At 50.0% G+C, this 13,652-nt stretch overlaps 1 protein-coding gene across 1 annotated transcript in view; it reads right to left on the reverse strand.

Moving 5' to 3' along the window:
- The window catches only part of ALDH16A1 (aldehyde dehydrogenase 16 family member A1), a 123,426-nt gene that overhangs the window by 90,516 nt on the left and 19,258 nt on the right, over window positions 1-13,652 (reverse strand). Inside the window, exon 2 of the mRNA XM_075328598.1 lies at window positions 9,378-9,480. Within this exon, the coding sequence (XP_075184713.1) occupies window positions 9,378-9,480 (103 nt within the window). The remainder of the gene's footprint in view (window positions 1-9,377; window positions 9,481-13,652) is intronic.

The raw sequence follows: 13,652 nt of genomic DNA on the forward strand, positions 1-13,652 counted from the left end.
TTTTGGGTGTATGTATGTCTTTATTTACTTTCACTTACAGGTTACTCATTGGGGTGTCTCAATGGGGTGTCTGCCATGATTAACCCCTTATTACCCTGATTGCCATCGCAACAGGGCAATTCGGGATGAGCGGGGTAGAGTCCCCGGGACTGTCGCATCTAATGGATGCGGCAATTCCGGGCGGCTGCTGGCTGACATTGTTAGGGTGGTAACGTGGGGCTCCCCATCCTGAGAATACCAGCCTTCAGCTGTGTGGCTTTATCTTGGCTGGTATCAAAATTGGGGGGGACCGCACGCCGTTTTTTTGAAATTATTTATTTTTTACTGGAAGAAATAGACCCGCCCACCGTTGGCTGTGATTGGTTGCAGTGAGACAGCTGTCACTCAGCGTGGGGGCGTGTCTGCCTGCAACCAATGATAGGCGCCGGTTGGTGGGGAAAGCAGTGAATACGAGATTGAATAATGGGCGGCCGGCATTTTCAAATCAGGAGAAGGCGCCAGCAGTGTGACAGCCGTGCCGCGCCGGTGATTAGTGAGTGGGTGAGAGTGAGAGTGAGAGAGCCACACGGGGCACTACTGCGATGCTCGCATGACACTCGGCTCATGCTGGCAGCACAGCAGGAGCCGAGTGCTAGTGCTAGTGTCCCTGCATCTGAGTGCAGTCCGACTGTGCGAGCGGACCACAGCTGCGGGGGGCGGGCAGGCTCGCTCCCAGGAGGGGCGGGCCAGCGCTGTGGAGATGCGGGCTGGCACGGAGGAGGGGAAGGTGGGATTTCTCTCCCTCTCTCCTCCGTAGCCGGCTATTGCAACTCTCGCTCTGCATGCACGGTACACCGGAGTACCGCGAGTGCGGTGCGATTTTTCTCTCGCCCCATTCACTTGAATGGGTGCGAGAGAAAGAGTCTCGCATTACACACGCAGCATGCTGCGATTGTTTTCTCGGTCCGATTAGGGCTGAGAAAATAATCGCTCATGTGTGCAGACACACAGGCTAGAATTGGTGCGAGTGGAATGCAATGTTTTATCGCACTCCATTCACTCCGATTTTCTTAGGCCAGAGAGAGAGGTATTTTCTGACAAGCAATGAATTTATATCACTTCTGGGCATGCTCAGAAGTAAAAAACGAATCCGGTACATGCTTCCGGCGTTTGATGCATGCCACCAGATTCGGCGTGCATAGACTTTCATTATGCACCATGCCGCACAGCGCTATGCAGTTTTTTGCCGCTGGCAAAAAACGTTCCTCTCTGCGTCCTGTGCGGTCACCGGAGTGATGATTTTTGCCGCAACCGGCAAAAACCGGATCAAACGCGAGTACATGCGGCACAATCCGGTGCTAATAAAAGTCTATGAGGAAAAACCGCACCCGGCGGGAAAAAAAAAACGGATGCGGTTTTTCTGCAAAGCGCCGGATTGTGCCGAACAGCAAAAACCTGATGTGTGAAAGCAGCCTAATTGGACAGTGTTGGGGAGTGTTTCTGCTCAGTCTTATTCTGGCAGCTTTGACTGGTCAATATTGGAGGGGTGTCCCCTGATCTGTGTTAGGCTGCTTTCACACCTCTGTTTTCTCCTGTGCGGCACAATCCGGCACTTTGCATAAAAAACGCAACCGTTTTTTTGCTGCCGGTTGCGGGTTTTTTTGCATAGACTAACATTAGTGCCGCATTGTGCCACATGGGCTTGCAATCGGTCCGGTTTTTGCCGCATGCGGCAGATTTAGCTGATGCGGCGGCCGGATGGAACGTTGCCTGGCACGTTTTTTTGTGCGGCAAAAAAAAAAAAATGCATCGCGCCACATCCGGCCGATGCGGCACATTTTCTCATGCATGCCTATGGGCGCCGGATGCGGCAAAAAACGCATCTGGCCGCCACATGCGGTTTTTGCCACTGCGCATGCTCAGTAGCCTGCCGCAAGCGGCAAAAACCGGACGGACCGCATGTAAAAAACTTATGCAAAGGATGCGTTGTTTTCACCACATCTGTTGCATAGGTTTCACAGCCGGATTGAGCCGCACTGCTCAAACTGGATGTGTGAAAGCAGCCTTACACTGGCAGCTCTGATTGGACACTGCTGGGGAGGTGTCACTGCTCGGTCTTACACTGGCAGCTCTGATTGGACAGTGTTCCTGCTCAGTCTTACACTAGTAGTTCTGATTGGACAGTGTTGAGGATGTGTTCCTGCTCGGTCTTACACTGGCAGCTCTGATTGGACACTGCTGGGGAGGTGTCACTGCTCAGTCTTACACTGGCAGCTCTGATTGGACAGTGTTCCTGCTCAGTCTTACACTAGTAGTTCTGATTGGACAGTGTTGGGGGTGTGTTCCTGCTCAGTCTTACACTGGCAGCTCTGATTGGACAGTGTTCCTGCTCAGTCTTACACTAGTAGTTCTGATTGGACAGTGTTGAGGATGTGTTCCTGCTCAGTCTTACACTGGCAGCTCTGATTGCACACTGCTGGGGAGGTGTCACTGCTCGGTCTTACACTGGCAGCTCTGATTGGACACTGCTGGGGAGGTGTCACTGCTCAGTCTTACACTGGCAGCTCTGATTGGACACTGCTGGGGAGGTGTCACTGCTCAGTCTTACACTGGCAGCTCTGATTGGACACTGCTGGGGAGGTGTCACTGCTCGGTCTTACACTGGCAGCTCTGATTGGACACTGCTGGGGAGGTGTCACTGCTCAGTCTTACACTGGCAGCTCTGATTGCACACTGCTGGGGAGGTGTCACTGCTCGGTCTTACACTGGCAGCTCTGATTGGACACTGCTGGGGAGGTGTCACTGCTCAGTCTTACACTGGCAGCTCTGATTGGACACTGCTGGGGAGGTGTCACTGCTCAGTCTTACACTGGCAGCTCTGATTGGACACTGCTGGGGAGGTGTCACTGCTCAGTCTTACACTGGCAGCTCTGATTGGACAGTGTTCCTGCTCAGTCTTACACTATACACACAAACTGATGACAATAAGTGCTTCCACATGTTAGTCATAATTAATCAGAATAAATAAATACAATGATTATCATATTGATGTTTATATGGAATATAGGGACTGTATAATGGACAATCGCAGCACAATTAGACAAGGAGAAGAGGAAGAAATGCAATCAAAAAGTCCAGATAATATGCAAAACAGTTGGTTGATCAAATATATAGGGGGACAACTCACCACAGTGATATTAACAACATAACGAGTCCTCAGCTGATGATCAGATGTCAATAGTGCAGAATATGTACCAGGCAGTAATCACAAGCTGCCTCTCACACCTTAGTATAACCCTCCCCATGTATTAGGCTCTGTGCGCACTAGGCATTTTTACCCGCGGTTTTGCTGCAGAAATTTCTTGAGAAATATTTGTAATCTTCCTGCAGACATTTCCCAGCAAAACCTATGGGAAAAAAAATAGTTGTGCGCACGCTGCGTTTTTTTCTCAAGAAAATTCTTTCTGAAGATTTTCTTGAGAAACTTTCTTGAGAAAATGTGCATGTCCATTATTTTCCGCAGGTAGCTGCGGTATACCCCCGTATTTCACTCCATTCACTGTAATGTAATCGCGAAATACCGCGGGTATACCGCAGGTAGCAAATGATGTGCGGTATACCCCCGGTATAGCCGCGATTTACCTGCGGTAATGCTCATCGCTGCCTGCGGTTTTGCAGGAAGTGATGTCATTATGCCAGGAACAGGAAGCGGAGCAGAGTAAACACACACGTCTCACTGCCTGGACACCGCACAGAAGCACTTCCGTGTGACTTCCAGGTGCCCGTGCAGTCTGTGTCCTACTCCAGCCCCGCGGCTGCCTGCACAGCACTGTGTCAGTGTCTGCCCGCAGTGTCAGCAGCTTGTGCGTGCAGCCGTGGGGATGACGAGCGCTGCTGTCCGGAGGTGAAATGAGATCATTACCTGCGGTGACGATCTCCTGCCTCCTGACGTCACCGCTGTCACTGCCGTCTATGCCCGCGGCCCAAGACTGTCACTAGCGGTGACGTCACGGGCTCTCGCGATATTGCTGAGAACGCGGCGGGCATAGAAGTCAGTGACAGCGCTGACGTCAGGAGAGCAGGAGATCATCACAGCAGGTAATGATCTCATCTATCCTCCTGACAGCAGCACTTGTCATCCCCTGCAGTGACCTGGGCTGACCTATTGATGTTAGCTCAGGTCACTGCATTACTCTCCCAGCCAATGGGGAACATTCTGTTCTTCATTGACTGGGACAGTGACTATGGTATGGATCGTCGTGGGGTCCCCTTATTGGATTACGCCGGACCTGGATTTGATTGTTCTTGTCAATAAATTGGTGAAAGAGGGAATGTGGGGAGTGTTTTTTCAAATAAAACTTTTTTTGTTGTCTATTTTTTATTTCTTACTGACTGGGTTGGTGATGTCGGATATCTGATAGACGCGTGACATAACTAACCCCAGGGCCTGATGCCAGGTGACATTACACATCTGGCATCAACCCCATATATTACCCCGTTTGCCACCGCATCAGGGCACGGGATGAGTTGGGGTGAAGCGCCAGGATTGGCACGTCTAATGGATGCGCCACGTCTGGGGCGGCTGCAGCCTGCTATTTTTAGGCTGGGGAGTGTCCAGTAACAGTGGACCTCCCTAGTCTGAGAATATCAGACCCCAGCTGTCCACTTTTCCTTCGCTGGTGATCCAATTTAGGGGGGACCCCATGTTTTTTGTTTTAAATTATTTATTTAATGTAAAATAACAGCATGGGGTGCCATCTGTTTTGGATTACCAGCCAAGGTGAAGCTGCCAGCTGTGGTTTGCAGGCTGCAGCCATCTGCTTTACCCTAGCTGGCTACAAAAGATGGGGGGACCTCACATCGTTTTTATTTTAATTATTTATTTTTTGGCTAAATACAAGGCTAAGCACCCTTAGTGCCACATGAAAGTCACTAAAGGGTGCCAGCTTAGAATATGCAGGGAGGTGGGACATTATATAGGTCTTTCTCATCTATTATCTATCTATATATCTTTCCCTCTATCCATTATCTGTCTATCATCTATATTATTTATTGCAGTTCAGCATAAAAAAACTGCAGGGACCAACCTGCAGAAAAACCGCTGCAAAAACGCATGCATTTTTCCCGCGGTTTTGGTGCGGTTTTTTATCGCAGGTGCGGTAATCTTCAACTCCCAGAAGTTTCTCAAGAAATTTTCTTGAGAAAAATCACTTTTCTAGTGCGCACATAGCCTTAAGGTTCACTAGCATCGTGGGTCCCAATATGAAAGGAGCTATCTATACAAGTTGTCCAAGATATACAGGGGCAATGTTGTCACTATGTAACACAGGGATTCCCAGGCATAAACGCAGGGAGAGAGAGGGCGCAAAGAAAAACAATTACCCGTAAGATATGGGTGATAAGTAGGATTCTATCTACCTGTTGTGGTGATGGAAACAGCCAGGTACGCAGGACGCCCTACACGTGTTTCGGCACACGCCTTCGTCCAGGGGCAGTATACAGATGGTAACTCCGGATATTTAAACCCCCTCGCACCATTCGGAGTGCAGTGACCCCGCGGTGACGCATGAGTCACCATGATATTCCCCGACGCGCACCGGCCGCTGCGTCATGTTAGGGCGGCACCTGATCATGTGACATGATCGGATCACCGCCCGTCCATAAAGATATGGAAGCCGGAGAGAGCCAGGGGGACCATAGCGCGCATGCGTACAAGGTATCCGCATAGAGATTGTATGGGCTATTACGGGGATCGGCGCAAGTCAGCTAGTCTAAATGTTTAACCCGTTATGTAACCCTAAGGTGTATATGTATATCGGTACACAGCCTTATTATACTGAAAAGACAAGTAGATGTGTAATTACTGGAAGTATACAAATATAATAATAGATAGTAATAGATGGACGGGCGGTGATCCGATCATGTGACATGATCGGGTGCCGCCTTAACATGACGCAGCGGCCGGCGCGCAGCGGGGGATACCATGGTGACTCATGCGTCACCACGAGGTCACTGCACTCCGATTGGTGCGAGGGGGTTTAAATATCCGGAGTTACCATCTGTATACCGCCCCTGGACGAAGGTGTGTGCCGAAACACGTGTAGGGTGCCTGCGTACATGGCTGTTTCCATCACCACAACACCATATCTTACGGGTAATTGTTTTTCTTTGCGCCCGCTCTCTCCCTGCGTTTATGCCTGGGAATCCCTGGGTTACATAGTGACAACGTTGCCCCTGTATGTCTTGGACAACTTGTATAGATAGCTCCTTTTCTATTGGGACCCACGATGCTAGTGAACCTCAATACATGGGGAGGGTTATACTAAGGTGTGAGGCAGCTTGTGATTACTGCCTGGTACATATTCTGCACTATTTACATCTGATCATCAGCTGAGGACTCGTTATGTTGTTAATATCACTGTGGTGAGTTGTCCCCCTATATATTTGATCAATAAACTGTTTTGCATATTATATGGACTTTTTGATCGCATTTCTTCCTCTTCTCCTTGTCAGTCTTACACTAGTAGTTCCGATTGGACAGTGTTGGGGGTGTGTTCCTGCTCAGTCTTACACTGGCAGCTCTGATTGGACAGTGTTCCTGCTCAGTCTTACACTGGCAGCTCTGATTGGACAGTGTTGGGGGTGTGTTCCTGCTCAGGTTTACACTGGCAGCTCTGATTGGACAGTGTTGGGGGTGTGTTCCTGCTCAGTCTTACACTGGCAGTTCCGATTGGACAGTGTTGGGGGGGTGTTCCTGCTCAGTCTTACTCTGGCAGCTCTGATTGGACAGTGTTGGGGGTGTGTTCCTGCTCGGTCTTACACTGGCAGCTCTGATTGGACAGTGTTGGGGGTGTGTTCCTGCTCGGTCTTACACTGGCAGCACTGATTGGACACTGCTGGGGAGGTGTCACTGCAAAGTCTGACACTGTCCAATCAAAGCTTCCAGTGTCAGGCTGAGCAGGGACTCACTCCCAACTGATAACTGGTATCAGTTTCTTAATATTTTTTATTTTTAGGAGGAATAACAAAGGGACAGAACAATATAGAGCTGTAAGAAAAGACGCTCCAGTACGGTCATTTCATGGTGAATTCATAGATGTACTGAATATACAAGCCCGGGAAGAAGACATTTCATCAAAATTACATGATGTCGTACTGTATATGGACGACCTCTAAACCTCTCACGGAAAATAACTTCCAGTGTACTGTATAGGACGGTGGCGTCTGTGTGGCCAGGATTTCACCTCCGCGATCCCGTGTCCTACATCTTCTCTAGTACAGCTGCTTACAGATTAACCCTGGAATAAACCCGCAGCGTACCTAATCCTCCCCCAGCACCAGCCATCCTCACTCACAATGTCACCGATTACTGCACACAAGACCCCGAGATAGCAGACATATTCACTATGCTCAAGAATCAGTGGAGAAAAGACAGTTAGAAGGGAATGTCATCTACTGTTTAAATCAGATTTGTATGTAATTTTTTTTTACAGGAGGAGGAGAAGGTGAGCTGTGATATCACCTATTGTGAGTGTTGGACCTGTGTTATCTACTATCAGTCATTGTACAGGAAAAGGTAAGCTGTGACATCACTTATTGTGAATGGTGGATCCTGTGTTATCTACTATAGAGAGATCAGTCAAGATATAGAGTGGAGGAGTAGGTGAGTTGTGATATCACCCATTGTGAGTGATGAATCCTGTGTTATCTACAATCAGTCATTGTACTGGAGAAGGTGAGATGTGACATCACTTATTGTGAATTGTGGATCCTGTATTATGTACTATATAAAGAGATTATCAGTCAATATATAGAGTGGAGGAGGAGTAGGTGAGCTGTGATCTCACCTATTGTGAATGGTGAATCCTGTAATATCTCCTGTATATAGAGGTATTATCAGTCACTCTGCCGGAGGAGGTGGTGAGCTGTGACATCCCCTATTGTGAATGTTGGATTCTGTATTACCAACTGTATATAGAGATGTTATCAGTCATTTTGCAGGAGGAGGAGGGGGAACTGTGATATCATATATTGTGAATGGTGGAACCTGTGTTATCTACTCTATATAGATGTGTTATCAGTCATTGTAAAGAAGGAGGTGAGTTGTGATATCCCCTATTGTGAAAAGTGGATCCTGTGTTATATATTGTACACAGTTATTAGTCAATGTACAGGAGGAGGAGGTGAGCTGTGACATCAGATATTGGGAATGGTCAATTCTGTATTATCTACTGTATACAGAGGTGTCATCGGTCATTGTACAGGAGGAGCGGTGACGCCTATTGTGAATGGTGGATCCTGTCTTATTTACTGTGTATAGGTGTTATTAATCATTGTACAGGAGGAGGAGGTGAGCTGTGATCTCACCTATTGTGAATAGTGGATCCTATGTTATCTACTATATATAATATTATTGGTGATTATAACGCTGTCTGTGATGATAATGAAATTACTGAAAAGTCTTCTATAAAGAACATGAAAACTGCTACATGATTTTTTATTTAATGAGCGATACTGAAAATTGAGGGGGGGGGGGGGAAGTAATGAAAGAATGTTTAAAAAAATACATAGAAAAACATCAAAATCTGATGTAAAAAGTATATAATTTAGTAAGAACACCTTCCCTTTAAATATATGGAAGTCTCCAAGGTCTGGTATAGAAATGTTCAGCAGCTTACAGCTTCTCCAGCTGAGGCTCCATAATTAGGGATTAAGTAGGTCACACACACCAGCAGATGTGGCCCCAGATCTGTAGAAAATCGGCATCAATTTTGACTATTACAATAATGGTGATACCAATCATCACCCAGCTTTCCCGGGAACTGAGGAATGTAATGCACACGGCTAGATCACATGGACTGGAGATTTTCTTTGTACAATGGCGGCATCTAGTGGTCACTGGCAGTATTGCCATTCTCACATACTGAATATTCTAACACTCTGCCGGTCAGGTCAGAAATTGATTTAATTATTATAATGTCACTCTAAAAAGGTAGAAACCAAATGTGAAAACTCAAAATTTAGTTTTAAAAGTGGTTCTTTAGTTTTCAATAGAAACTGGTCTGAGGACTTTCCCCAAAAATGCTTTTCTTTTTTTAATCTAGGCACAACCCAAGAGATTTTCTAATTGTCTCATTTGCAGAATACCAGTTCAGAAGACTGCAGTTAAAGGGGTCAATACCTATCATGTGGAAGCCACCGGGGGGGGGGGGGGGATCAGTAGATTGGGGAGTGGTAGATGTGCAGGGGCCTTACAGAAAGTGAAAGAATGGGAATGGGGGACATAGGAGACCCCTGTTACTGTGGTCAGTTAGCATTCTATCTGCCAAAGTCCTAGCGATCATACATTTACCACCCACCCTGTAGTTTGGGATGACCCCTAAAAAGTGACCTCTCACCTGTTGCTGGATTCTTAGTAGCATACGTCTGCCTGCCTTCTGGTTTTATCCATTTGCCACCGATGAAATGACCAAAGCTTCGTTCGTGACTGTCAAGCCAGGCCTAAAGAGAGAAAGAAAAAAAAAAAATTAAAATATTTATATATATATTTATACATATTTATAAATTTATAAATTATATATATATATATATATATATATATATATATATATATATATATATATATATGTATGTATGTATATATATATATATATATATATATATATATATATATTTACACACATACACTAGAAGGTGGCCCGATTCTACGCATCGGGTATACTAGAATTTACGTATTGTGTAGTTAATGTATGATTTTTGTTATATATATATATAGATGTTGTCTGTAGTTACCATGTGTTTGTGTAGGGCGCTGTACATGTTCTGGGTGTTGTCTGGGTGTGGCGGGGGGTGAGAGCGGTGTTGTATGTGTGTTGCGTGTGTTGCGTTGTTTGTGGAGCGCTGTGTGTCTGTAGCGTTGTGTGTGTGTGTGTGTGTGTGTTGCGCGGTTTGTCTGTGTGTGGTGTTTTGGGGGGAGGTATGTTTTGTGCAATGTGTGTGTGTTGTGCGGTATGTGCGTATATTTGTGTGTGCCGCAGTGTTTGTGTGTTGGGTGTTGTGTGTGTGCAGCGTTGTCTGTGTGTGTGGGTGTCTGTGTAGGGCGGTGTTTGTGGTTCCCAGTGTGTGTGTGGTGTGTTGTGTGTGTGTTGGGGGGAGGTGTGCACCTCCCATCGTGCTCCATCCCCCATGCTGCGCAACCCCCATCGTGCTCCATCCGCCATGCTGCGCACTCCCAAACGTGGTCCATCCGCCATGCTGCGCACTCCCAAACTTGGTCCATCCGCCATGCTGCGCACTCCCAAACGTGCTCCATCCCCCATGCTGCGCACTCCCCATCGTGCTCCATCCCCCATGCTGCACCAGCATCAGCCTCTCTCCTCCCAGCATCAGCCTCTCTCCTCCCAGCATCAGCCTCTCTCCTCTCCAGCATCAGCCTCTCTCCTCTCCAGCATCAGCCTCTCTCCTCTCCAGCATCAGCCTCTCTCCTCTCCAGCATCAGCCTCTCTCCTCTCCAGCATCAGCCTCTCTCCTCTCCAGCATCAGCCTCTCTCCTCTCCAGCATCAGCCTCTCTCCTCTCCAGCATCAGCCTCTCTCCTCTCCAGCATCAGCCTCTCTCCTCTCCAGCATCAGCCTCTCTCCTCCCAGCATCAGCCTCAGCCTCCCCCAGCATCAGCCTCTCTTCTCTCAGCCTCCCCCCTCCCAGCCTCCCTCCTCCCAGTCTCCCCCAGCATCAGCCTCTCTCCTCCCAGCCTCCCCCAGCATCAGCCTCCCCCAGCATCAGCCTCCCCCAGCATCAGCCTCTCTCCTTCCAGCCTCCCCCAGCATCAGCCTCCCCCAGCATCAGCCTCTCTCTTCCCAGCCTCCCTCCTCCCAGCCTTCCCCATGATCAGCCTCTCTCCTCCCAGCCTCCCTCTTCCCAGCCTTCCCCAGCATCAGCCTCCACCTCCCAGCCTCCCTCAGCATCAGCCTCCCCCAGCATCAGCCTCTCTCCTTCCAGCCTCCCCCAGCATCAGCCTCTCTCCTTCCAGCCTCCCCCAGCATCAGCCTCCCCCAGCATCAGCCTCTCTCCTCACAGCCTCCCTCCTCCCAGCCTCCCCCAGCATCAGCCTCCCCCTCCCAGCCTCCCCCAGCATCAGCCTCCCCCAGCATCAGCCTCTCTCCTTCCAGCCTCCCCCAGCATCAGCCTCCGCCTCCCAGCCTCCCCCAGCATCAGCCTCCGCCTCCCAGCCTCCCCCAGCATCAGCCTCTCTCCTCCCAGCCACCCCCAGCATCAGCCTCCCCCAGCATCAGCCTCTCTCATCCCAGCCACCCCCAGCATCAGCCTCCCCCAGCATCAGCCTCTCTCCTCCCAGCATCAGCCTACACCCTCCCAGCCTCCCCCAACATCAGCCTCCCCCAGCATCAGGCTCTCTCCTCCCAGCCTCCTCCAGCACGCCGTGCTCCTCTGCCGACACTCACAGATCCGATCGCATACACTCACACACACACACCCACCCGATCGCATACACTCACACCTACCCGATCGCATACACTCACACCCACCCGATCGCATACACTCACACCCACCCGATCGCATACACTCACACACACCCGATCGCATACACTCACACACACCCGATCGCATACACTCACACACACACACCCGATCGCATACACTCACACACACCCGATCGCATACACTCACACACACACACATTGACGATATTGCACATACGCGCTCACTCACAACATCCGGAGATACCACATGCTTCTGGCCATGTGATCCTCCGGCAGGTCCTGGAAGCTCACAGCACAGTATCGCGGCCGAGAAGCAAGCGATATCTCCGGATGCTGTGAGTGTGTGGATGCGATGTGATGTGTGTGTGAGGTGTGTGTGAGAGTGAGTGTGATCTGATGTGTGTGTGTGTCTGTTGTTATGTGTGTGCGTGTGTGTGTTCCGCCGCTGCAGGACCTTGATGCGCTGGTAACTATGCTACCATGGTTACATCCCGTCACCGCTCGCACGGGAGCCCACACCAGCATACGGCGGCAACCCCAGCAATGCGAGGGTTTGTGTCGGCTGGGTTGGCGGCGTACGCTGATGTGGGCTCCCGGGGGTACAGTACTCACCTGGGAGTCGTGTCTCTGTGTCAGTTCGGGGGATGCGTGCGGGGGGCGGGGCCAGAGCGAGCGTGCATTGCGTGAGGGGGGCGGGGCGTGGCCGAGTTGCCAATACGTGCAGGGTGCCGGGGCGAGAGGCCAATCCGTGTGGGGGGCGGAGCCTGTGCGAGCGGCCGGCCAATCCATGTGGGGGGGGAGCCAGGGCGAGCGACCAATCCGTGCGGGGGGGGCGGGGCCATGGCGAGGCCAGCGGCCAATCCGCTTTGTGTCACCGTAAGGACACAATTTTGGAGCAAGACAGACAGACAGACAGACAGAATAAGGCAATTTATATATATATATATATATATACACAAAAACATGATTGCAAGGAAAAATTAAGAGTAATAATATTACAAATATATTAATAATTTTTTCCTTGCAATTACGGTATTTTTTTTGGCATATATATGATAATTTTACTATTGTTATTATATCATTATTTATGTTTCTTGCAATCATGAGATACCTATCTCTCTCTCTCATATATACATATACACAGATATGTATTGTATATATCTATATATATAATTGCCTTATTCTGTCTGTCTGTCTTGCTCCAAAATTGTGTCCTTACGGTGACACAAAGCTGATTGGCCGCTGGGCTCGCCATGGCCCCCCCCCCCCCCGCACGGATTGGCCGCTCGCCCAGGCAACTCGCCCACGCCCGCCCCCCTCACGCAATGCACGCTCGCTCTGGCCCCGCCCCCCGCACGCATTACCCGAACCGACCGACACGGAGCCACGACTCCCAGGTGAGTACTGTACCCCCGGGAGCCCACATCAGCGTACGCCGCCAACCCAGCCGACACATACCCTCGCATTGCTGGGGTTGCCGCCGTATGCTGGTGTGGGCTCCCGTGCGAGCGGGGTACGGGATACGCTGGTAACCATGGTAGCATAGTTACCAGCGCATCAAGGTCCTGCAGCGGCGGAACATACACACTCACACACACATAACAGCACACATAAGATCACACTCACTCTCACACACACCTCACACACACATCACATCGCATCCACACACTCACAGCATCCGGAGATATCGCTTGCTTCTCGGCCGCGATACTGTGCTGTGAGCTTCCAGGACCTGCCGGAGGATCACATGACCAGAAGCATGTGGTATCTCCGGATGTTGTGAGTGTGAGCGCGTATGTGCAATATCGTCAATGTGTGTGTGCGTGAGTGTATGCGATCGGGTGTGTGTGAGTGTATGCGATCGGGTGTGTGTGAGTGTATGCGATCGGGTGTGTGTGAGTGTGTGTGTGTGTGCAATCGGATCTGTGTCGGCAGAGGAGCACGGCGTGCTGGAGGAGGCTGGGAGGAGAGAGGCTGATCCTGGGGAAGGCTGGGAGGGGGAGGCTGATGCTGGGGGAGGCTGAGGCTGGGGTAGGCTGGGAGGAGAGAGGCTGATGCTGGGGACAGAAAAGGCTGATGCTGGGAGGAGAGAGGCTGATGCTGGGAGGAGAGAGGCTGATGCTGGGAGGAGAGAGGCTGATCCTGGGGAAGGCTGGGAGGGGGAGGCTGAGAGAAG

This window comes from Anomaloglossus baeobatrachus, chromosome 11 (genome assembly GCF_048569485.1).
Source record: "Anomaloglossus baeobatrachus isolate aAnoBae1 chromosome 11, aAnoBae1.hap1, whole genome shotgun sequence".
Lineage (NCBI taxonomy): Eukaryota > Metazoa > Chordata > Amphibia > Anura > Aromobatidae > Anomaloglossus > Anomaloglossus baeobatrachus.